At 37.1% G+C, this 23,689-nt stretch overlaps 2 protein-coding genes across 5 annotated transcripts in view; both read left to right on the forward strand.

Moving 5' to 3' along the window:
* The window catches only part of LOC140146299 (uncharacterized), a 31,340-nt gene extending 22,643 nt beyond the window's left edge, over positions 1-8,697 (forward strand). For 2 of the 4 annotated variants that reach the window (XM_072168096.1, XM_072168099.1), the window contains exons 4-9: positions 1,569-1,646; positions 1,821-1,896; positions 2,087-2,155; positions 2,668-2,747; positions 3,913-3,981; positions 5,065-8,697. In XM_072168096.1, coding sequence (XP_072024197.1) covers positions 6,680-7,984 — 1,305 coding nt within the window. In that variant the 5' untranslated portion in view covers positions 1,569-1,646; positions 1,821-1,896; positions 2,087-2,155; ... (1 more) ...; positions 3,913-3,981; positions 5,065-6,679 and the 3' untranslated portion in view covers positions 7,985-8,697. The remainder of the gene's footprint in view (positions 1-1,568; positions 1,647-1,820; positions 1,897-2,086; positions 2,156-2,667; positions 2,748-3,912; positions 3,982-5,064) is intronic. The other 2 variants (XM_072168097.1, XM_072168098.1) reach the window with 2 other exon arrangements.
* Positions 8,698-13,538: 4,841 nt separating this feature from the next.
* On the forward strand, positions 13,539-18,466 carry LOC140146301 (uncharacterized). The gene is made up of 2 exons (XM_072168101.1): positions 13,539-17,122; positions 17,288-18,466. The coding sequence occupies exons 1-2, from the start codon at positions 13,641-13,643 to the stop codon at positions 17,289-17,291; spliced, it is 3,486 nt and encodes a 1,161-aa protein (XP_072024202.1). The 5' UTR covers positions 13,539-13,640; the 3' UTR covers positions 17,292-18,466.
* The last annotated feature ends 5,223 nt before the right edge of the window (positions 18,467-23,689 follow it).

Below are 23,689 nucleotides of genomic sequence, written 5' to 3' on the forward strand. Positions count from 1 at the left end.
CAGACTAGATATACCAAGGACGTAGCGATACGCTGGCGAAATGATGTAATAATCGCATTAACTATCATAGCAATAGGTGAAAACAATTTTTGAATATACTGCGCTGCACTGCTACGTTCATGTGGTACCTCTGTATTGAACCATGTCATATCACTCACACCTGTAAAATCAAATCAAATTTATTTATTTCCAAATACATTTATAAAAATGGAACATCAAAACAAACAGCAAACAAAAAAGACAATATGGAGGAGTTGACTGGAAGGCCAATGAGGCCTGAATAAGCCAACCCCTAAACAAAATTCGTTGCAAAAATAACAAGAACAAAAACACATGAGACCTAACATGCTAGACCAATAAGACAAGACAGACAGTGCCCAGAAAAAAATAAAAGAAAAAAAGTTATTCGTAAACTGAAATCATATTTCGTTTAAGCTGATTTTATTTATACTGTTCCAAAAAGTGGGTCCAGCAGCTCGGATGGAATGATCAGAGAATGCTTTTTTATTATTTGCCAAGTTGAGATCATTTACATGTCTTGTCTGGTAGCCGTGTATGTCAGAGCGCTTTGTAAAATAACCATTAAATAAATCAGGTAAATCATTCATAGAATATCTATACATAAATACGCCCAGTTCGAGTGAGTACATATCTTTTACAGGTAGTAGGTTATATTTTGCAAATAAGGGTCCTGAATGATGACTATTTGACACTGTTCTAATTGCCCACTTTTGTAATTTAACAAGTTTATCAAGATAAGGTTTACAGGTACTTCCCCAAATAAGTATTCCATAGTTGAGGTAAGGCATTACTAGAGTACAATATAGAGTGTGTAAAATACATTCTGGAACATAGTGTTTTAATTTGTTCATGAAACCAATATTTCGTGCTAGTGTTTTGGAAACACAATCAACATGATGTTTCCAAGTGAGGCATTCGTCTATTATGATACCTAAGAATTTGGTTTGTTTCACTCTGTGCAAACTTGTATCATCTAAAATAATATTTAAATCAGACTGTACTTTAACTGTTGTCATATGGGGCGTTCCTAATATCATGTAATTAGTTTTGATAGCATTTACTGATAATTTGTTTGCTTTGAACCAATTGCTAACTTCTTTAAGAAATAATATCTTTGAAAAGACTGGTATTTTGTTCAATATATAATTCCATACATACATTGTACACAGGTGATGAGTGCAACCTGCTTGTAGTGCAGCGCGGTGTAAAATTGTTTTCATAATTGCTATCGTAGTTAATCCGAATATTACATCACTTCGCTAGCGTGTAGCTGTTTGAATTGACTGAACCCCCTTAAGGTGCACTGCAGAAGTTTGGTTTATATTTTCAGAGTGAAATTTTGGACAGGCAGTTCTGGGGAATATGACGGCCACTTAATTGTCAAATCCTAGCTACATGTAAGACCCTGGGCATAGGTGGAGGTTGAACTTCAGAAATACATTTACATTGTTCATTCTGTCAAATTAATGACCAAACAAGTATTATGACCAACATTTATTGGATCAACACTCAACTCTGACTTCCTATTTCACTCATAATCATTGCAGGTCATCTGAAGTTACATCAACAAGCTATAAACTTTGATGAAAATTGATGAAAACACACTTTTACAGGCATCGATACAGGTTAATTTAATATAAAGCTGACTTTACATTGCTGGGGAGGGAGTGGGTTGGGATGGAACTTGAGAAATACACCGTTCATTCTGTCAAGTTAAGGACCAGACAAGTATTATGTGGCCAACATTTACTGGATCAACACTCAACGCTGAATTCCTATTTCACTCATAATCATTGCAGGTCATCTGAAGTTACACCAACAAGCTATAATACACTTGCAATTGATGAAGACACACTTTTACAGGCATCAATACAGGTTAGAAATTAAAAGCTGACTTTACATTTCACTGCTGGGGAGGGAGTGGGGGGAGATGGGATGGAACTTGAGAATTACACCGTTCACTCTGTCAAGTTAAGGACCAGACAAGTATTATGGCAAATATTTACTGGGTCAGCACTCAACAGCATCATTGACCTTCTATGTATTTCACTCATAATTATTGCAGGTCATCTGAAGTTACATCAACAAGATATATACACTCGATGAAGACAACATTTTACAGGCATCAAGACAGGTTAGTTTTGTAAAAGCTGAATTTACGTAATTACATTTCAATAATGGGAGGAATGGAATGGGATTGTTCATTATGTCAGTGATTTGCTTATCCAGACGAACATAGAAATCATCAACATTCAGATTTTGGTATCTTTGTCATTGTCATAAAAGTGCTATAAGCCTGCCAGTGGTTCAGCCAAAAGTGACGTATTTAAGACAAAATAAGGCATTTACATGAATCTGTAATTTTTATACTGACAGTATGTAAATTAGGAATATGTATTTGAATGGGGCTTCAACTTCATCAATACTGCTGTTTTTTGTTTGTTTTTTGCCAAATTTTTCATTTCCAAAATACATTGTACCAAATGACAATTTCAATTATTTTGATTTTTAATTGATTTTGATTTTTTTTTAACACTTGGGCTGGGATCACTGAATGGACTTTAAGGGCCAGAAAAGTGGCTAACATTTACTGGATCAACACTCAACAGCATCATTGACCTTCTATTTTACTCATAATCTTTTCAGGTCATTTGAAGTTGCATCCACAAGCAATACACTTGCAATTGATGAAGACACACTTTTGTAGGCATCAAGATTCAATACAGGTTAGTTTAATAAAAGCTGACTTTACATTTCACTGCTGGGGAGAGAGGAGATGGGATGGAACTTGACAAATACACTATTCATTCTGTTAAGTTAAGGACCAGACAAGTAAACTGAGCTCAAAAAGAAACTTATAATTTTTCACAAGGTCATATCTTGAAATCCTGTCCATCAAATTGAACCAAAATTACACACAGATTTACTTCAATACTCTACTCTTAACACGTGTCAGTAACCAAGCAGTTATCCAACTGACACAACAGCAAAATGCACTGACATGGGACAGCTTCCTGGAGCACATTCACAGCCCAGCCCTGTTTCATGAAAAAAGTGTATGAAAAGCAGAAAGCAGCACCGTTTTATCATCTGTGCAAGGATCTTGTGTGCATTCTCACAGATTTTTTGTCCTGGGTGCCAAATGTTGGGCTGTGAAAGTGAAGGAAGTCCAGGAAGCTGTCACATGACAGTGCATTTTGCTGTTGTGTCAGTTGGACAACTGCTTGGTTACTGACATGTGTTTTGAGTAGAGTATTAAGGTAATCCTGTGTGTGATTTTGGTTCATTTTGATTGACAGTATTTTAAGATATGACCTTGTGATTCAGAAGTTGTAAAAAATTATAAGTTTCTTTTTGAGCTCAGTTTATTATGTGGCCAACATTTACTGGGTCAGCACTCAACGCTGACTTCCTATTTCACTCATTATCATTGCAGGTCATCTGAAGTTACACCAACAAGCTATAAACTTGCAATTGATGAAGACAAAGTTTTACAGGCACCAAGACAGGTTAGTTTTATAAAAGCTGAATTTACACTTCAATCCTGGGGGGGGGAAGGGATGGAACTTGAGAAATACACCGTTCACTCTGTCAAGTTCAGGACCATACAAATATTACGGCTAACATTTACCGATCAACACTCTATGTCACTCATAATCATTGCAGGTCATCTGAAGTTACATTAACAAGCTATAAACTTGCAGTTGATTGAGACCAATTTACAGGCATCAATATGGGTTATAAAGCTGACTTTACATTTCACTGCTGGGGAGGGGGGGGGATTGGATGGAACTTGAGAATACACTGTCCATTCTGTATTGCTAACATTTACTGGGTCAACACTCAACAGCATCATTGACCTTCTATGTATTTCACTCATAATCATTGCAGGTCATCTGAAGTTACATCAACAAGATATATACAATTGATGAAGACACACTTTTACAGGCATCAATACAGGTTAGTTTATTTAAAGCTGACTTAACATTTCACTGCTGGGGAGGGGGAGATGGGATGGAACTTGAGAAATACACTGTTTGTTCTATTCCATTTAAAATCCACACTCCCCCTGTGGAAGATTTGGGAAGCATCTTTCACAGGGAAAGTATGCATTTGAAATGTAATGAGCACATTAGCAGCTCCATTTGAAACTCACCCTCCCACAGTGAGTTATTCATGTTGAATCTTTCTCAGAGTGTGTACGAAATTCAAATGGAGCTGCCTAATTGTTCATTCCATTTGAAATTCATACTCCCCTCTGTGGAAGATATTTCCAAAATCTTCCACAAGGGGAGTGTGGAATTTAAATGGAATAATCCATTGTTAATAATTATGTGTGACCAAAAAGCAAGTGAAGAAAATGAGTGTTGTATTTTTGCTATCAGGCAAGTAATTCATGTTTATGCATGTATGGGTTAAAACTATACTGCAGAAGGTTACCTCTGGGGGTCAAGTGTGGGATACATGAGTGAACTTGCAAAATGAGTAATCATGCACAAAAGTAAGTTTGCGGTGCAAACACGGCCAAGTTGAGCGCTCTGTGTACCAAGCTTTGAGTTTTAAGGCATGCGAGTGCAACACACACGCAGGGCACATCTTGAATCGCCTACCTGAAAAAGAAACCAAGGAGTATTTTGTGATCCTAGCATCCTCTTTTTATGACATTTTTATCCACGAAAAAAAACTTATTCCCAAAATTTTAGTTTATTCCGATTTTGTGTTTGCGAGATATGCATGATTATGTGTATTACACTGCGCCATAGGCCACTGTTGTAATTTGTATACCAGAATTCAAATTTGACGATATTTTTGCTAAACAAATTAATCTGCAAGAAATTTTTGGTACATAAACAGTATGTAGCCAGAGGTTTCCAGTGGTATAAAAATCTCAACTTTTTTTGAGAAAAGTGGGGGGATGAGGCTGTGGACCACAAAATGCCATTTTAATAGAGAGATTGCGATGTTATATACGTGTATTTATATGTCAGGTATTAACATGCAAACAATAACAAATGACTTTTTTGTGTTTGTGTTTGACCACAGGGATCACATCAGTGAGCAGTAGAGTTTGACTGTGAGTCTTTCAACAAGCAAGTTACACCTTCATCGCAACAAAGGCCTACTGAGCTGTGAACAAAACTTGACAAGTTAAATAGTGCAAGGTGATTCAATTATGTGAACTACTTGGGATATTGTTGAACTTTCTGCAGTGTTGAACCAATGAGTAGTAATGTGCAAATATTCTGTATTTTGATGTTACAGTAGTTGTAAAGGGAAAAGGGTTAAAATGTCTGGTAATAATGATCCACCTATACATATACAGTACCCTCCTCGTCTGGTACAGACAATAAATAGTTGTATATGACAACATGTTTATGGAAGTTACGACCGAGGGCAACCCTCGACTTCCTCTCCCAATATACCAAATGCAAGTCAGGTCAATCAAGAAACCAGTTCAGGTATAAATACACCTAATTCTGTTAATCCACTGGTAGACTTCTGTGTAAATAGTACACATCAAATCAATTCAGTTATTGGTCAAATTAATCCACAAATAAATAATGCAATCCAAGGGTCTAACCCAGGTGTTAATACAATCTCTAATATGCAAAGTAATTCCAATCTAGAATCTGCCAGGAGATTTCATAATGCCCAGTGGGTACCAAATTTTAATGCTAGGCATCAGATGTTTGCAAGAACTCTTACTCAGATAAGGAGTAATCAAACTTCAGAAGAGGCAGGGAATGAACAAACATTGAATTGTACAAGGAATGAATCTTTGAGTCGGATAAATGAGGAGCAAGTTCTCGCTATAGCTCAGTATCAAGGAAGAGCAATTCAAGCACAAGATCCGGTACGACAAGCTCCAACATACCAGATGACAGAGAGTCCAGATGTAAAATCAATCTCGAGTATAGAATATGCCAGGAGATTTCATGATGCTCAATGGGATCCAAATTTTAATGCTATGCATCAGATGTTTCCAAGACAGGTTGCTGAGATTAGGACTAATCAAATGTCAGATGAGGCGAGAAATGAGCAACCTTTGAATCAGATGGGAAATGGCTCTTTGAGCTGGCCAAATGAGGATCGTCAGATAACAGAGTCTCAAGGTGTGCATGGGATAGATAGGAATCGAGTACAGGAATATCAGAGGGGGAATCATGATCAAGATCAGATCACAAGGGATCTCACAGCTTTTGAATCATACATGAGAGGAGAATGTTCTTTGTCAGTTCTCGGTGAAAATGTTGCAGTGCAAAGGTCAAACTTGATGTATGCCGGATCTGATAACGAGCAAAATGTGAGTACTGTTAGTGTACCGACACACATTGAGTTACAACCTGCAAGAAGTGGCATTGATCTGTCATCACAGCAAGAAATATGCGGTAGCGCATTTGACAATGAGCCCACATTGCAATTACCAAAAGTTGAGGTGAATACAGAGCCAGATCATGGATTTACCCCTACAAAAGGCACAGAGCCAGATGATATGAATTCCCTTAGTAGCATGGTTCATCATGAAGAAAGTGATCAACAATGTATATGAGGAAGCAATGAAGAGGTGACATTTCAACTGTTGCAGAATACTGAACGTGCTGCCAGACGTGATGATGTAAATGGTTATGTTCCAGTTGAAAGACCTCATCATCAAACAATGGAACCATTAAGAAAGGAACAGGCCACTGAGTGTAGTCAACATGGCAGATCAGGGGAAGGAAAACCAGGCAACTTTGAAAGGCACATGAACACCCATGATGTACAAGAATCTTTTCAATGTACTACATGTGGAAAAGCTTTCTCTGGAGCAGACATACTGGAAGAACACAAGAAGGCATGCAACCCTGTATCAAGTGAAGGTTATGTAGATGTAACTAATATGATTGATACTTCTGCTGAAGGTAGATCTGATGAAGGTACTTCTGATGAAGATACTAATAGTACTGAAGGTGCTTTTGAAGTCATGAATGGTAATAGCAATGAACCTGGTAACATTATGAAGTGTTTGAAATGTGGTGGATTATTTTCAGGAACAGAAGCCCTTGTAAAACATGTAATGTTAGTGCACCGTAGAAAAAGAACTGAAGGACACAGGGGACCTATTGAAAGGGAAGAACCTGCAAATGCTGGTATACGTGCTACAGAGTCTCATATTCAAGCAATGGAATTATTAAGACAGGATCAAAGGACTGAAAGTAACCTGTCCGAGGAAGGAAGATATACTTGTGGTGTTTGTGGGAAGCAGTTTATTAGACAAGGCAATCTTGACAGGCATGTGACTACCCATCGTAGGCAGAAATCTTTCTCATGCCCTACATGCAGGAAATCTTTCCCTAGAGTGGATGTACTCAGAATCCACAAAACAGTCTGTCAGCTTGCAGCAAAAAAGAAGCTTCTCAGCCAAAGCAATGGGGTTGGTGCTTCTCATAAAATCATCAGTGAAGGTGGCAAACATAATCACAAACAGGTTAAGAAGTTAAAGTGCCCAAAATGTAGTGAACTGTTTTCAGGAAAAGAAGTACTTTCAAAACACATAATAAAGGCGCATTGTAAGAAGAAGAAGAACTTGCCACAAAAGGTTGCCAAGTTGAAGTGCTCAAAATGTAATAAACTGTTTTCAGGAAAAGATGCACTTGCAAAACATGTGATGAAAGTGCACCGTAAGAAGAATTTGACACAACTTGCTAGACCTTTGTCACGTAATAACACACTACATAAGCATGCATTGAAAATACTTGCTAAAAGTACGCCTAAGATCACAGAAGAGAAGAATGCTTGTGGAACTTGTGGCAAGCTGTTCCATTTTAGAAGTCATTTAAGACGGCATGAAAATCTGCACGTTGCAGAAAGAACAAATGATCAGGCATGCCCGCTATGCGGAAAAATTTTCTCCCGAGCAGATTCAGTGACAAAACATCAGCAAACTTGCCAAATTGGAAAACGCTCGGTGAAATTCGTTTGAAATGTAATAGACTATTTGCTGGAAAGGAAGCCCTTGAAAAGCACAAAATGAATTCACATATCTGTGGGACATGTGGCAAACATTTCACCAGACCGCATTGGCTTCTAATGCATAAGAAAATTCATATCACAGAGGAGAAGATTGCTGGTAGGAGTTGCAAGGTTTGTGGAAAACAGTATTTTAGAATTGACCATCTAGAGAGGCATGAAAAGAAGCATCAATCTTTCAACTGCTCAAAATGTGGTAGAACTTTCCCAAAATCTGATGCTTGTGCGAGGCATGAGAAACTTTGTAAAGTTACTTCAAATCAGAGGTCAAACAAAAGCACTTCTCTCAAAAGGAAACTTGATCTTAAAGTGAAATGTACCAGGTGTGGTCAATTCTTTTCAGGAAAAGTGGCACTTGCACTGCATGAAAAGAAAGCACATGATGGTAACAACAGCAGGGAAATAGTAAAACCAAGATTTAAGTGTGCTACATGTGGCAAGGTGTTCAGCAGAAATGTCAGTTTATTACTGCATGAAAGAAGCCACCTAGTTAGGAAACCGATTGGACGCTTTGGTTATAGGAAAGGTCTCTACCATTCTGATCTTTCACGAAGGCTTACAAGAAGTCAAGCTGGAAATTCTGCTGTGAGCTTTTGTTTGAAAAAGAAAACATTCGGTAACAAAAAACAAAAGATGGTAAAACCAAGATATGTATGCAAGACATGTGGCAAGAAATTTATTAGAAGTCAAGTAGTAATTTACAGGTGCATGAAAGGAGTCATTTAAGCAGGAACATATATACATGCTCTGGATGTGGTAGAATCTTTCCCAAGTCGGATCTTTGTTTGAAGCATGGACAAATTTGCAAGCTTTTACTCAGTCAAACAAAATCAAAACAAAATCAAGATAACAACATTGTAAACCACTCAAGAGATGAAACAGGCAATTTTGTTGTGAAAGTGCGGTCATTGCAGATAGTATGTAAAAAACTGCCATACACTGACAGTGGGTTATTGAGACTTGAAGAGCCTGACTTATTATTACATCACAAAGGGTATGTCTGCTCAGGATGTGGGAGACACTTTTCCAGCTCTCATCTTTGTTTGCAGCACGGAAAAGTGTGTGACTTTTTGTGTCATCAAGCTGAAGCAGACAAAACTCAAGACCAGGACATCATTGAAATATTACCAGACAACTTAAGAGATGAAAGGGAAAATTCTATCATGAAAATGGTGCCAATGAGATCATTGCAGATAGTATGCCCCAAAGTACATTGTGAAAATAATACTATAGAGAAAAAACAGTATGTGTGCTCAGGATGTGGGGAAACCTTTTCCAGTTCTGATCAACGTTTGAGACATGGAAGAATATGTGATGTATACATTCCAGCCGATAGAGACCAAACTCAGGACCAAGATGACATTGAACTATTGCCAGACCACTCTGTGAATTTGATGCCAAGTACAACATCCCAAGTAACATGTGAAAAACTACAATACTGTTCAGAATGTAATAAAGCATTTACTTCTGAATCAGATTTCGTGAGACACCAAAGGAACCATGAAGACAGACATTTTACTTCCATAAACTGTGACCAAACATTTGCAAGACGAGATGCACTTCAAAGTCATCAACTGGTTCATCTTAGTAAAGGAAGTAGAAGTATGGAGGACAATAGCAGAAGGGATGTTAATAGAAGTAAGAAAACAGTGAATGATAAAGAAAGTAAGAATGGTAATGCTATAGAAGCCATCAAAACTGGTAAGAGCAGCAATGAAGCTATACAAGATGTTGTTAACTCTCAAGAAAGCACCACGATGAGAAACATGAGAGAAGATGAAACTAATACAGATAAAAGCGGTTCCAGCATTATCAACCTGGAAACAGAATCAATCACTCTCTCCAGTGATGAAGATTGTCAACAAGAGTCCAATCTTGGGGAAAACATGTCCAAGAAGAAAAGATGTAACAAGTTTGGTGAACTACAGTGTACAATGTGTGGAAAATCATTCCAAAGGACTGCTAGCTTGGCACTTCATAAGAAGGTGCACTCAGATATTAAGTATCAGTGCAGAAAGTGTGGCTTCTCTTTCAAGAGAATAGTGTACTTGAAGAGGCATGAGAAAACTTGTGTAAGAGTTTGTATCCATTGTGGAAAAGGGAAACGGTCAAAGGAGGAGTGTGATAAACATGAAGTAGTTTGTAGTGAAGCAAAGCATGTGGCTGGGTCAGAGGATATTGGCAATGGAAGTATCCGTGACAATAGTGATAAAATTGGACAGCTTCTTCAGGATGTGATAGAAGAAGAATCTGGCTGCTGCACAGATAATAATCAAGGCTCTAATGAGAAGAATAAAGATAAACAAGGTGACTCAATTGAAAAGGAAAGTAGAGAGAATGGTAACACCTGGATGCAGAAAGTCGGCAAGTCTCAAGAAAGAACCATGATGGGAAAAGTGAGAGAAGATGGAACTAATGAAGATGAAAGAGAATTCAACGAGAGCAATTGTGTAATGGAACCAATAATTCTTTCCAGTGATGAAGATTGTCAACCAGAGTCAAATCTTGTGGAAAATATATCAAAGAAGAAAAAATCCAAGTTTAGTGAATTGCAGTGTACATCATGTGGAATATCATTCTCATGGGCTGCTTGTTTGGCAAATCATAATAAGGTGGTCCACTCGAATGTGAGGTACAAGTGCAGAAAGTGCAGCTACTCTTTCGAGAGAATGGGAGACTTGAAGAACCATGAGAAATTCTGTTTGATAATTTGTATCCATTGTGGAAAAGCAAAACTATCTAAGGAGGAGTGTGATAAACATGAAGTGGTTTGTAGTGCAGCCAAGCATGTGACTGGGTCAGAGGATACTGCAAGTAGGAGTATCCATAGTGATAGTGGAGAAATTGTGCACATTTCTCATAATAAGGTGATCCACTTAAACATAAATTACAAGTGCGGAAAGTGTAGCTACTCTTTCAAGCAATTTGGAGACTTGAAGAACCATGAAAAAATCTGTTTGGTAGTATGCATCCATTGTGGAAAAGCAAAACTATCTAAGGATGAGTGTGATAAACATGAAGTGGTTTGTAGTGCAGCAAAGCATGTGACTGGGTCAGAGGATATTACAAATAGGAGTATTCATGGTGATGGTGGAGAAATTGTGCACATTCCTCAGGATCAGGGTGTGATAGAAGAAGCTGACTTATGTACAGATGAAAATGACTGCTCTAAGGATAAAAATATAGATCAAGAAGGTAGTTCAATTGGAAAGGAAAGTTGAGAGGATGACGACACCCAGAGAGGGGATGAAGCTGACTCCAGTGATAATGATAATGTGGAGCTGGAACCAATTGATGTATCCAGTGATGAAGATTTACCTGCAGCATCAAGTCCTGTGAAGAGCATTGCAATGTATAAAAGGTCTCAAAGTTTTGGTGAATTAAAGTGTACAACATGTGGAAAATCATTCCAACGGGCTGCTAGCTTGGCACTTCATAAGGTGGTCCACTCGGATAGTAAGTATAAGTGCAGAAAGTGTGCCATCTCTTTCAAGAGAATAGGTTACTTGAAGAGGCATGAGAAAACTTGTGTATGAGTTTGTATCCATTGTGGAAAACGGAAAAGGTCAAAAGAGGAGTGTGATAAACATGAAGTAGTTTGTAGTTCATCAAAGCATGTGGCTGGGTCAGAGGATATTAGCAATGGAAGTATCCAGGACAATAGTGATAAAATTGGACAGATTCTTCAGGATGTGATAGAAGAATCATCTGACTGCTGCACAGATAATATTCAAGGCTCCATTGAGAAGAATAAAGATAAAGAAGGGAAATCAATTGAAAAGGAAAGTAGAGAGACTAATAACATCCAGCTGCTAGAAGTTGTTAACTCTCAAGAAAACTCCATGATGGGAAAAATGAGAGAATATGGAACTAATGAAGTTGAAAGGGATTCCAACGATAGCAATTGTGAAATTGTGAAGAGCATTGCAAAGAAAAAACAATCTAAAAATGGTACAACATTGAGGAAAACATTTCAACAAGCTACCAGTGTGGCTTTTCACAAGGTGGTCCACTCGGATATGAAGTACAAATGCAGAAAGTGTCACTTCTCTTTCAAGAGGGTAGAGTACTTGAAGAGGCATGAGAAAACTTGTGTACGATTTTGTATCCATTGTGGAAAAGGGAAACGGACGAAAGCAGAGTGTGCTAAGCACGAAGAAGTTTGTAAGGTGATACAATGCAGTGAAAAAGATGCTGCTGATAAGAAGAAAGGAAAAGATGAGGACTCAATTGATGAAGATAGTAAAGAGGATGTTGATGAGGAAGTAGCGGGAGAATACTCAACTGATGATGGAGCATTAAGTATTGAAATGAACGAAGGGCAAGAACGCAATGCTAGTGAAGGGATTGCTGAAGATAAAGTAAAAGAAGCTGGAGTTAATTCAATTGAAAAACAAACTGTGATAGATGGTGATGACAAGAGGAAAGAAGAAGCAGAAAAAGAAGCTACTGATATTAAGATTGATGGAAATCATGGGGAATCAATTGATAAAGATAATAGAGAGGATATTAATAAAGACGTGGAAGGACGAATGACAAGAGAATACTCAATTGGTGACGGCATATTAAATATTGACACAAATTAAGAGCAAGAACGCAATGCCAGTGGTCCTGGTAAAATATATTTGAAAACTAGATTGCGAACAAGAACAGGGAAAAGTAGATACAAAGAATGGGAATCTTGTGATGATGAAAGTGAAGAGAGTCCTGATGAGAAAGTAAAAGGAGTAGAAGTTAACTCAATTGAAAAACAAAATGTGAGAGATTCGGATGACCAGTGCAAAGAAAAGGAATACTCCAGTGATAGCAGTTGGACACAGGAACCAAACACGGACTCCAGTGTTGCAGCAGATTCCTATGATGACATAACAGACCAAAATGAAGAACTTAGTCCTGAAGAATTTCAGCCTAAGTCAAACCTTGTGGAAAAAAGAACAATGAAAAAGTCAAAATTGTTTGCATCAAAACAAACAAGAAAACGTGCAAAGAAGGTAACTAAGAAAAAAACAAATTTAGTGTGTAGAATATGTAATAAAGCTTTCAAATATGCAGCGACTGCTAAAGATCATGAGCTCTATGCCCATTCAGAGGTGAGGAAGCACAAGTGCCCAAAATGCCAATCTGCTTTCAAGAGGAAGAGTGGTTTGAATGCTCATGAGTTATATGCCCATTCAGATGTGAGGAAGCACAAGTGCCCAAAATGCCAATCTGCTTTCAAGAGGAAGAGTGGTTTGAATACACACAGGAGGAAAATGCAATGTAAGAAGACCAAGGACAAACCAAATTTTGTGTGTAGAACATGTTATAAAACTTTCAAAAATGCAAAGTCTGCTAAATATCATGAGCTATATGTCCATTCAGATGTAAGGAAGCACAAGTGCCCAAAGTGCCAATCTGCTTTCAAAACGAAGGGTAGTTTGACTGCACACTGGAGAAATAAGCATTGTCAGAAGACCAAGGACAGACAAAATTTAGTGTGCAAAATATGTAAGAAAGCTTTTAAGCTATTGGTCCATCCATGGCATTCAGATTTGAAGAAGTACAGGTGCCAAAAATGCCAATCAACTTTCAAGGAAAGCGGTGAATGTAACAGACACAAAAGAAGGTACATGCTTGCCTGTATCTTTTGTGGGAAGGAGTTTGAGCTGAAGGTCATGTGTGAACTACATGAAGAGTTCTGTAATGTAGCATTGTATGTGAGCGAGTCAAAGAATACGGGCAGGAAAAGTGAACATGGAGAAGGCAATAAAGATGTTATTGAAAATACAAACAAAGCTAATTTGATTGATAAAGAAAGTGGCAAGAGTGTTAACGACATAGGAAAAGGGGAACATTGCAATAATGAAAAAGGAAAAGAAGATAACTCACATGATAAGGAAAGTGGCAAGGGTGCTGAAGACAAGAGTGAAAAGGTTGATAAGGAAGCAAACAAAGCTGATTTTGTTATTGATGAGGAACGCGGACAGAACTATGATGACCATATTGGAAGTGAAAAGGATGCTGCTAAAGCCAATAATATGAAAGGAAAAGATGTTGACATGGATGATAAAGAAAGTGGAAAGTGTGTGGATGACAAAATTGAAGAAAGTGAAGCAGGGAAAAATATGGAAGCAAACAAAGCTAATCTTGGTATTGATGAGGATCATGGGCAGAATGTTGATAACCAGATTGAAAGGAAAAAAGATGCTGTAGAGAAAGTGAAAGAAGCTAATTTATTTTATAAAGAAAGTGGAAAGGATGTTGAAAACAAAGGTGATCAAGGCAGTGAAAAAGGAAAAGAAGTTAACGTCAGTGATAAAAATGATGGAAAGGGTGTTGATGACAAAAAGGAAAGAAGTGAAACAGGTGATATTGAGGAAGCAAATGAAGATGGCCCGAATGACCGGATTGAAACTGAAGAAGTTGATAATGAGAAAACAAAAGAAGCCAATTTATTTGAAAATGGAAAAGATGTTGAAGACAAAATTGAAGAAAGCGCAAAGGGTTGTAATGAGAAACAAAACAAATCTACCTTGATTGACACAGAAAGTGGAAATGGTGCAGACAGATGTGTTGAAGAAAGTGAAACGGTTGTTGAAGTGAAAAATGAAGATGACTTGATTGGTAAGGAAATTGGAAATGAAGAGCATGAAGAAAGTGCAAAGGGTGTTGAAGATACAATAGAGAGTGAAAAGGGTAATGTTGAGAAGGAGGAAACCAAATTGAGTGCAAAAGGAAGTAGGGAGGTTAATGATGACAAAATTGAAAAATGTGGAAATTGTGATAATGAGCAACGAAAAAAAGCTCAGAACTTGTTGGGTAGAGGAAATGGAAAGGGTTTTGAAGAGATGATTAAAGAACATAAAAAGAGTGATACCGAGAAGGGAAAAGAAGCTAGACCAATTGATGAAAGTGAGAATGGACATGGTGAAAAGGTGAAGTCAACCACCAGTGATGAGGAGGAGGAGGACTCTTTACTTTACCGATGTACAACATGTAGTTTACCATTCAAAAATCCTTCTAAGTTAAGATGTCATATGGTGACACACTCCAGTAAGAGAACATTTACGTACAAAAAGTGCAGCAACAGTTACAAAAGGAAAGATCACTTGACTAGGCATAGAAGGGTATGCATGCCTGAGTCAAATGTGGGATCTGATGAAGAAAAGGAGGAGACATGTAATGTTGAAAGGTCAAGTGATATCCAACACAGTGACAATTGTGACAATGGTGATGAGAATGGGGATCATGAAAACTTACCAGAAGCAGTTGACTCAAATGATGACAATATTCAAGTTGAAGCATCTACAGTTATGGAAGATGTACTTGGAGATAGGAAAATAACAGGAATGGATTCAGTTTGTGGAGGAAGTGTCAACAGGGAAGTCGAAGAAGACAAAGAGGCCAATGTTAGTGACCATGATGAGGATTTGAGAAAAAGATTAAGGAGAAGAACAAGAAGAATCACATACGCAGAAAATGAATCAAGTAATGATGAAAGCGAAGAGAGGATGAAGATGGCTGCTGATGAAAACGGCCAAACACCTGACACAAATCCAGCGGATAAGAAATCTGAGAGAGATAAAGCAGACAGCGGTGAAGACAACTGGATACCAAGCTCTGAATCCATTGATAAATCTGACTCCAGTGATGACATGGAAACAGAACAAAATGATGGATCCAGTGATGAAGATTTTGTACCAGAAAATATAAAAGAAAAAACTATGCTTAGTGCATGGGTGTCAGAGCCTGACTCGAATTCCAATGATGATAAAATAAAGAGAAAATTTAAGTGCAAAAAGTACAACAACACTTACAAGAGGAAAGCTCACTTGACTAGGCACAGAAGAGCATGCATGCCTGACTCCAGTGATGACGATATTGTACCGGAGTTGAGTACTCGCCCCCAAACGTTTAAGTGTAGTAGGTGTGTAAAATCTTACAGACAACAAGGTTTCTTCAACTTACATCTCAGAACATGCAGGAAAGTGTGTAAACATTGTGGAAACAAGTTTCAGTATATGACTACGTGTGAAAAACATGAAAGGTTATGTAAAGATACATTGCATGCAGATGAAGACTCTAAGGAAGCAGATGACAAGACATCACATCGCTGCATTCTTTGCAATGTGACTTTCTCAAAAAGATTGGAACTTCTGAGACATTTTAGCATACATAGTGAAGAGACAAACAGATGTCAAAGATGTGGAAAAAGTCACAATACAAAAGACGAGCGTAACCAACACCAGCTGAGCTGCACAGAGAAATTTTCCTGTAGATATTGTGATGCCATGTTTGTTACTGGGAGGGAAGGTTTTAAACATGAGCGAAGCCATGAAGAATATTTGTATGTCTTCAAGTGCCAATACTGTGGAATGAAATTTAAGAATGATAAGAGCTGTAATATACATGAAAAAAGTGGCCATGGGCCGGTGAAGTGTGAGATATGTGGGATATTGTGTGATAATAAGTATGCCTTGTATAGGCATAACAAAAGTAGACATCAGGACGGTTACCTATGTAAATTCTGTGGAAAAAGCTTCCCTTCCAGACCTCGATTGCAACATCATGAGATGACCCATACTGAAAAAGGGAAAAAACATGTTTGTGATATATGTGAGAAGGGGTTCCGTTTAAGAGAGACAATGGTATATCATTATAAAACCGTACACTCGGACAAGAGGCATTTTCCATGCAGCAAATGCAGTTATAGGGCCAAGGTAAAAAAAGATTTAAAGAAGCATGAACGAACACATTCAGAGGACACTGTAAAGTGCAAATACTGTGACAAACAGTTCAAAAATGCACTCAATTTAAAATACCATGAAGCTATTCATACTGGAAACAAACGTTATAAATGTTCATATTGTGATGCACGTTTTGCACATCCCACTGGTAAATATGCACACGAAAGCACACACAAGAATGAGAAGCGTCACGAGTGTAATGTCTGTCATAAGAAATTCAACCTACGACAACATCTGACACAGCATCAAAGGATACATAGTGATGCACGCCCTCATAAGTGTACAATATGCGGGGATGGGTTTAAGATCGGACATCATTTGACTCAGCACATGGATACACACAATAAGACAGCAAAAAGGAAGAGGTGAATAATATCTGCCATAAGAAATTCAACTTACGGAAACATATGAGGCAACATCAAAGGATACATAGTGATGCACGCCCGTATAAGTGTACAATATGCGGGGATGGATTTAAGATAGGACACCATTTGACTCAGCTTATGGCTACTCACAATAAAGAAGAAGAGGTGAATAATAGCTGCCATAAGAAATTCAACCTATGGCAAAAAAATGGACACCATTTGACTCAGCCCAGGACTCAGCATATGGCTACACACAATAAGACAGCAAAGAAGAAGAGGTGAATAATAGCTGCCATAAGAAATTCAACCTATGGCAAAAAAATGGACACCATTTGACTCAGCCCGGGACTCAGCATATGGCTACACACAATAAGACAGCAAAGAAGAAGAGGTGAATAATAGCTGCCATAAGAAATTCAACCTATGGCAAAAAAATGGACACCATTTGACTCAGCCCGGGACTCAGCATATGACTACACACAATAAGACAGCAAACAAAAAGAGGTGAATAATAGCTGCCATAAGAAATTCAACCTATGGCAACATCTGAGGCAACATCAAAGGATACATAGCGATGCACACCCTTAAGTGTTTAATATGTGGGGATAAAAGATAAAACATTTGACCCATTACATGCCTACTTACAATAAGACAAGAAAGAGAAAAGGGTGAACACCTTCCTTCATAAAAGATATATCAGTCCTCCAATGTAAAAGGCAGTATACTTTTCATCAGGTACTGTATTTTGCATTGGTGAAAAGGTGAAAAATCTGTGTCGCCATGAAATATACAATGTGTTCCCAGAAAATGTGTTGGCCATCACACAGTCAATACATTTTTTCAGCCAATTTAATGCTGGATTCTTCAGGCGTCAATATGTTAGACCAAGGCACTTAGATAATACCAGATTGTATTAATATTATTCTGTTTGATATTTAATAAAATATGAAATTAAGTTGCTGATTTTTTTTTCCAAAATGATATATGTGGTATGTAAATGTAGGTTTGTCAGGAAATGTTATCAACATGTACATATTTGTATGTGATATCATGACTTGCAAAATGTTCTCTTTTAAAAATCTGAACTGTTCACCTATAATCGTACACACTGTAAACGTAAGATTTTTGAAAAATAATTAGTCATTTAATTAGTCATGCAACCAAATGACTAATTAAATCAAGATAAATTGCAAAGTCATAAATTCGTCATTAGTCATGCAATTTCTTATTCTTTATTGAATATTGTAAGTCATGAAAATATGTTGAAATGATGCAAATTAATGTGAAATGATATTACTGTTCTTTTAGTATTATAAATACATAATTTCAGCATTATTTTCCTGGGGAATACTTTTTTTTTACTAACTTACGTTTACAGTGCACAGAATTAAAAAGACCAGTTCCCAGGGCTTTAACACGTAAATGGAAGGTTGATTCAACTCGCAGAAAATGACGGTACTTTTACAAGAAAAAAGCAACTTTTCTAGGTAATGTTGACATGGTACCTTCTATTCAGGAAAGAAAGGAGTAGTAGTTTGATTTGGAGTAATGAATTAAAGAACAGGAAGAACAGGTTGACAGGAAGTTATAGGAATTAATGTTTGGTTTGCTGTTTCAGTGTGCATGTTCTCATCATAGATGGTTTGGTGGACTGCCATGACAGTCCAGTGTTAGAAATATGCCTAAAAAAGTCAGAGGCCAGCCGGGCATGTAACTAAAAAGTTACCGGCCAGCCGGGCCTGCAACTACACTGCTAGTCAGAAAAGTTACCGGCCGAGTCAAAAAGTTACAGGCCAATGGCCGGCTGACCGTCCCTATTTCGAACGCTGCATGACACATGATGGCTGTAATAAAACGTGATCCTAAAAATGCCTTCCACCCAAACTAATTACAAGACCTCTTGTACATTGAAGCTGGCTTTCTCTTTTAGAGGGAATTTGTATTAATTCTGTCTTTTAGATGTCTCATGGGGTTGCCCCCTCCTCTACGCCACTGAGTGTTATGTTGGCTTTGCATGCTCTATGCAACTGCTCTTTGCATTTCCATGCTTCAACTTTCTTACTACAGGGTGAGTCAAAAAAAGTGCAATAGAGCAAAGAATCGATATTTATGCAAGAACTAAGTCAAACTTTCCCGTTTTTGAAAAATTTTATAAATGCCACACTCAAAAGTCACCTTCTGTGAAAATATGAAGTGAATCGCGACTACCGTTTAATTTTTATAAGTCCTTTTGCTGCGATATCCAATTTCGTTATTTGTCCACGAGATACCATGTATTTTGAATACGAGCACACAATGCATGGCAAAGGCACTAGCTCTGAAACTGACATCAACTTAAAAAAAAAGGTTGATTTTTGCGTTATTTAAAAAAAAAAAATTTTCGGTTCAAACAAACTTTCTAACATAACTTTAAGTCCTTCATACCTCACTCGACTCCTACTCCAGTTTTTTGATGCCAATATGTCCAACTTATTGGATATTTGTAATTCACTCCACTTCAATTTGTGCGCATTTTATTTTTTTTTAAACGCCAACAAATTTGTTTGTTTTTGATTGAGAATAAACATCTTTAAAGTAAAGGTAAAATGAAAATAACAACAAATAACGTTCTTTTCTTTAAAATAGACCAAGGACAATAACACTTTGGGTGCTCCATTTAATTTCAATGCCAATGAAGTTAAGAAAATGGCAGTTGTTCCAAATCTACCTTACACAGAGTGTGCTGACATTCAAATTTTAGATGTCTCTTGGACAAACATTAAAATGCTAATTCCTTTATTTCTTCACACAAGGTTGCTGATGAATATATCATATATAAAATGTTTTCAAACCTAAAAGGTTCAACTTGGTTCTTTAATAAAAATGGATTCTTTTCTCTATTGCACTTTTTTTTACTCACCCTGTATTTGTCATTGTATAATGCACTCAACATTATTATACTATAACACTTTGTATATTATTTTGTATTGCATTTTTGTATATTGATACTAATTAAAAAATGCCTACTCTGTATTACATATTCTAATCTTGTACCAATGTGTGCTGTGATGAAATAAAAACTGAACTGAACTGAATTTGTTTGAATTTTATAAAGAAAGTGAAACGTGAAACAGTTTATTAAAGGGTGTGACCCGATCAACAGCCTCCCCCACCTCATTTTGCTTCATCAAAACAGATTTTGGTATCAGAAGAAAGCTCATGTTTTTCTTATTACCCGTTAAAATTTAATGCCGCTATAAAAAGTTTTTAATTGCAATTAATATTATTTATTAAGAACTGCGTGGTACCACAATTTCTGAATTGTTGAAAAACTACGTTTCCCGCCATTTTCCAGTCGATTTTGATGGCAGAACTGCCAAAAACTATCATTTTATGTTGACCTTTGATTTTCAAGAGGCCATAGGTCAAAAACCTCTGTTTCAGGAAGTTTTCAGGATTGACTTTATTTTATGTGTACACATTCATATCAATGCATTGGTACTTTTTATTTCAAATGTTTAAAACAATTTGCAATTCCATCTTTTTACCATGTAAAATTAAAGTCAAAATTGAACAAAATCATCAAAATAATGGATTTCACGCAAAATATTGCATTAAGATATAAAGTAATCTACCAAAAAACGTTTCAAAACGTAAAAAGTGGCCCAAGTTTAAAAATCTTTCCTGTGTGGCTTTTCACCCTTTTTTAAACTTGGTCCCATTTAGTAAAGTAGTAATAACATGAAGAATGAGTCCTAATTTTTACATACAACAATGTGCTCTTATAGGTTTAAGACTGTTCAAAAGCGGTGCAATATGACGTAGGTTATGTATCATCAAAAACATTTCAAGGTTTATGTTTTATTATATCGCGTGTTCATAAAGAGTAGTAGAGTATTATATATACTTAGCAAATTGACTGTGTGTCAACCTGCTACATATAGGCCCTACATCTGTACATAAGGCGCAGAATCGCACATGACGATGAAGAATTTAACAAAGTGAGTATTTGCTACAAAATACATTATAACGTCTATACGGAAAAACTTCAATTACGCATACGAACATTAATTCATTTGCTCTACAAAATAAACACTGACAACTAAGAAAACCAACAAGTAGCCTATAGATGACTTCGTATGGGTCTTTAAAACTTTCATAAATGGGACCAAGTTTAAAAAAGGGTGAAAAGCCACACAGGAAAGATTTTTAAACTTTGGCCACTTTTACGTTTTGAAACGTTTTTTGGTAGATATTAATTCTGTTTTTGAGGTAAAAAAAAAGTGGTTCTTTGTAGCCATGCGAGGTGAACTAGTTGGATATCCATATTTCGCGGTTAATGGTTCTTTGTAGCCCTGCGGGGCAAACTAGTAGGATATCCATAATTTTGGAGTGAGTGGTTTTTTGAAGCTCCGAGAGGCAAACTAGTTGGATATCCATATTTCGCGGTTTGTGGCTCTTTGTAGCCCTGCGGGGCAAACTAGTTGGATATCCATATTTCGCGGTTAGCAGTTCTTTGTAGCCCTGCGGGGCAAATTAGTTGGATATCCATATTTCGTGGTTTGTGGTTCTTTGAAGCCCTGCGGGCAAACTAGTTCGATATCCTCATTTCGCAGTTAGTAGCTTTAACGACCCGTAACCACCCCAATAGCTGCATACCGCATCCAGCTATTTTAATTATCAAAATATTAGTTTTTTAATGTTATGGGGTAACATAATTATTTAAAAAATTAATAGCTGAACCCAATAGTTCAACCAAGGACTGGAAACGACATATTGATGACTTTATATAGAGTGTATTCAATAAACCCAAGCGGAACGAGAGTTGCTAAGTAACCGCTATCCGAACCCATAAACACACATGCATGATCAGACAACGAGTATTCAATTTCCTCATAGCATCCCACGTTGTACACACGTCAGTCGAATTTGGCGGTGTTGGTTTGTTAGCCCTCCAAGTTATAACATCGTTCACTTTGTGTTGAACATTATGTGGGCCTCGCTGTAATAACATAAAGATCAGTGTGATATCACAGAGCAGACCCTTGAGAGGGCACTTGGCTCATTTGCATGGCAGTCGGACTCTCCATTGTATTTGATCATCTGTGTATGGAGAGCAATGGCAACCCGTCATTGTATTTGTTCATGTGTGTATGGAGAGCCACTCTTGGAGCCCATGGGACTTAGGCTAGGTCCTCAGGTAGAGTCAGATCAGACGCTGTATGTACTAGAAACGCCCATTCTTGATTCTGCGTTCATTCAATATTAGCATTAAATTTGTATAGCCATGTATAGCTATGCATATAGCTTTTGGTCATAACCATGTTATTAAGTGTATTTAGATGCTCCTAATGAATATGTATTGCTTATTTAAATATTATATGAATATTAATATATGAGTTATATAGAACACTTACCATTAAAACCACAGTATTCAATCAAATCAATAAGAGTACGACTGTTACAACCAATGTTACGACCTGTCATGAAACCATTTTGATCATCATGTATCAGATCAATCAAAACAAACAAGTTTAACACGATTCGCCATGGTTTTTAGTCGCAATTATAATCAGTCGTTAAAAGCGAAATAGGGCGATAATTTCTGCATTTGTATGAGCTTGGAACGGTCCATGGTTTTCCATGGATTAGCATGTGTTCCTCACGGACCAACCTGGGTAAACAAACAAACAAAAGTAGGGTCACGTTAAAGTGGGTAATGGTGAATCCAACGGACGAGGACACAAAACACATCAAGGATCAATAAATGATACAAGAGGCGGCCGGATAACTTGAATATACGAACAACTGAAAAGAAAGAGAGCAAGGTATATACCAACTTGATGTGGAGAAACAAAATACAAAATAGGGTCACGTTCCTTTTTTGGGTGAAAAACAAACCAAATTTGATGAAAGAAACCCAAAATAGGCCTATATCCTTTTTTTGTGTGAAAATGTCTCCTAATTTTTAGGCTATGATCCCGACTATGATATCGAAACATTTGTGACGTGTCATGTCAAAAGGAGACACTTTTGGGCAGGACCGTAAATGTAGAAATAGCCAAAAATCTGCCCGGGTGATTTTTTTTCACAATTTGGGTTTGTTGCGAATTTGTGATGTTATTAGTTTAAAATATTGTCTGATAGTTTCAGACTGGAATATAACTGGCATCTTGCATTTTTTAGACATTTTTCAAGGTAATTCCTACTCTCAACATTGTCAATAATATTTTTAAAGCCCGATATCTCAATTTCCAATTTTATAATACCATAACTTAAGATATCTTCGCTTAGGAATGTCCGATTTCATTGGGGAAAACTGCGTTGTGGAGCAAAACCTCAAAATTGATAACCTGCCCAAAAGTGTCTCCTTTAGACATGACACGTCACATTTTTAATTTTTAGGAAATTTTCAAAAGAGCTTCCCTGTTACCCAAAATATAATATGAATCGGAACTACTGTTTAGTGATGACTGGGCAAATGGTTTCAATGACATGATTGGCGCACTCTATGCACAGCAATAAAATCAATTTAGAAAAAGTTTCCATAAAGTATATAATATTTTATATAATACATAATAGAGATAG

The sequence above is a fragment of the Amphiura filiformis genome, chromosome 2 (genome assembly GCF_039555335.1).
Source record: "Amphiura filiformis chromosome 2, Afil_fr2py, whole genome shotgun sequence".
Taxonomy (NCBI): Eukaryota; Metazoa; Echinodermata; class Ophiuroidea; order Amphilepidida; family Amphiuridae; genus Amphiura; species Amphiura filiformis.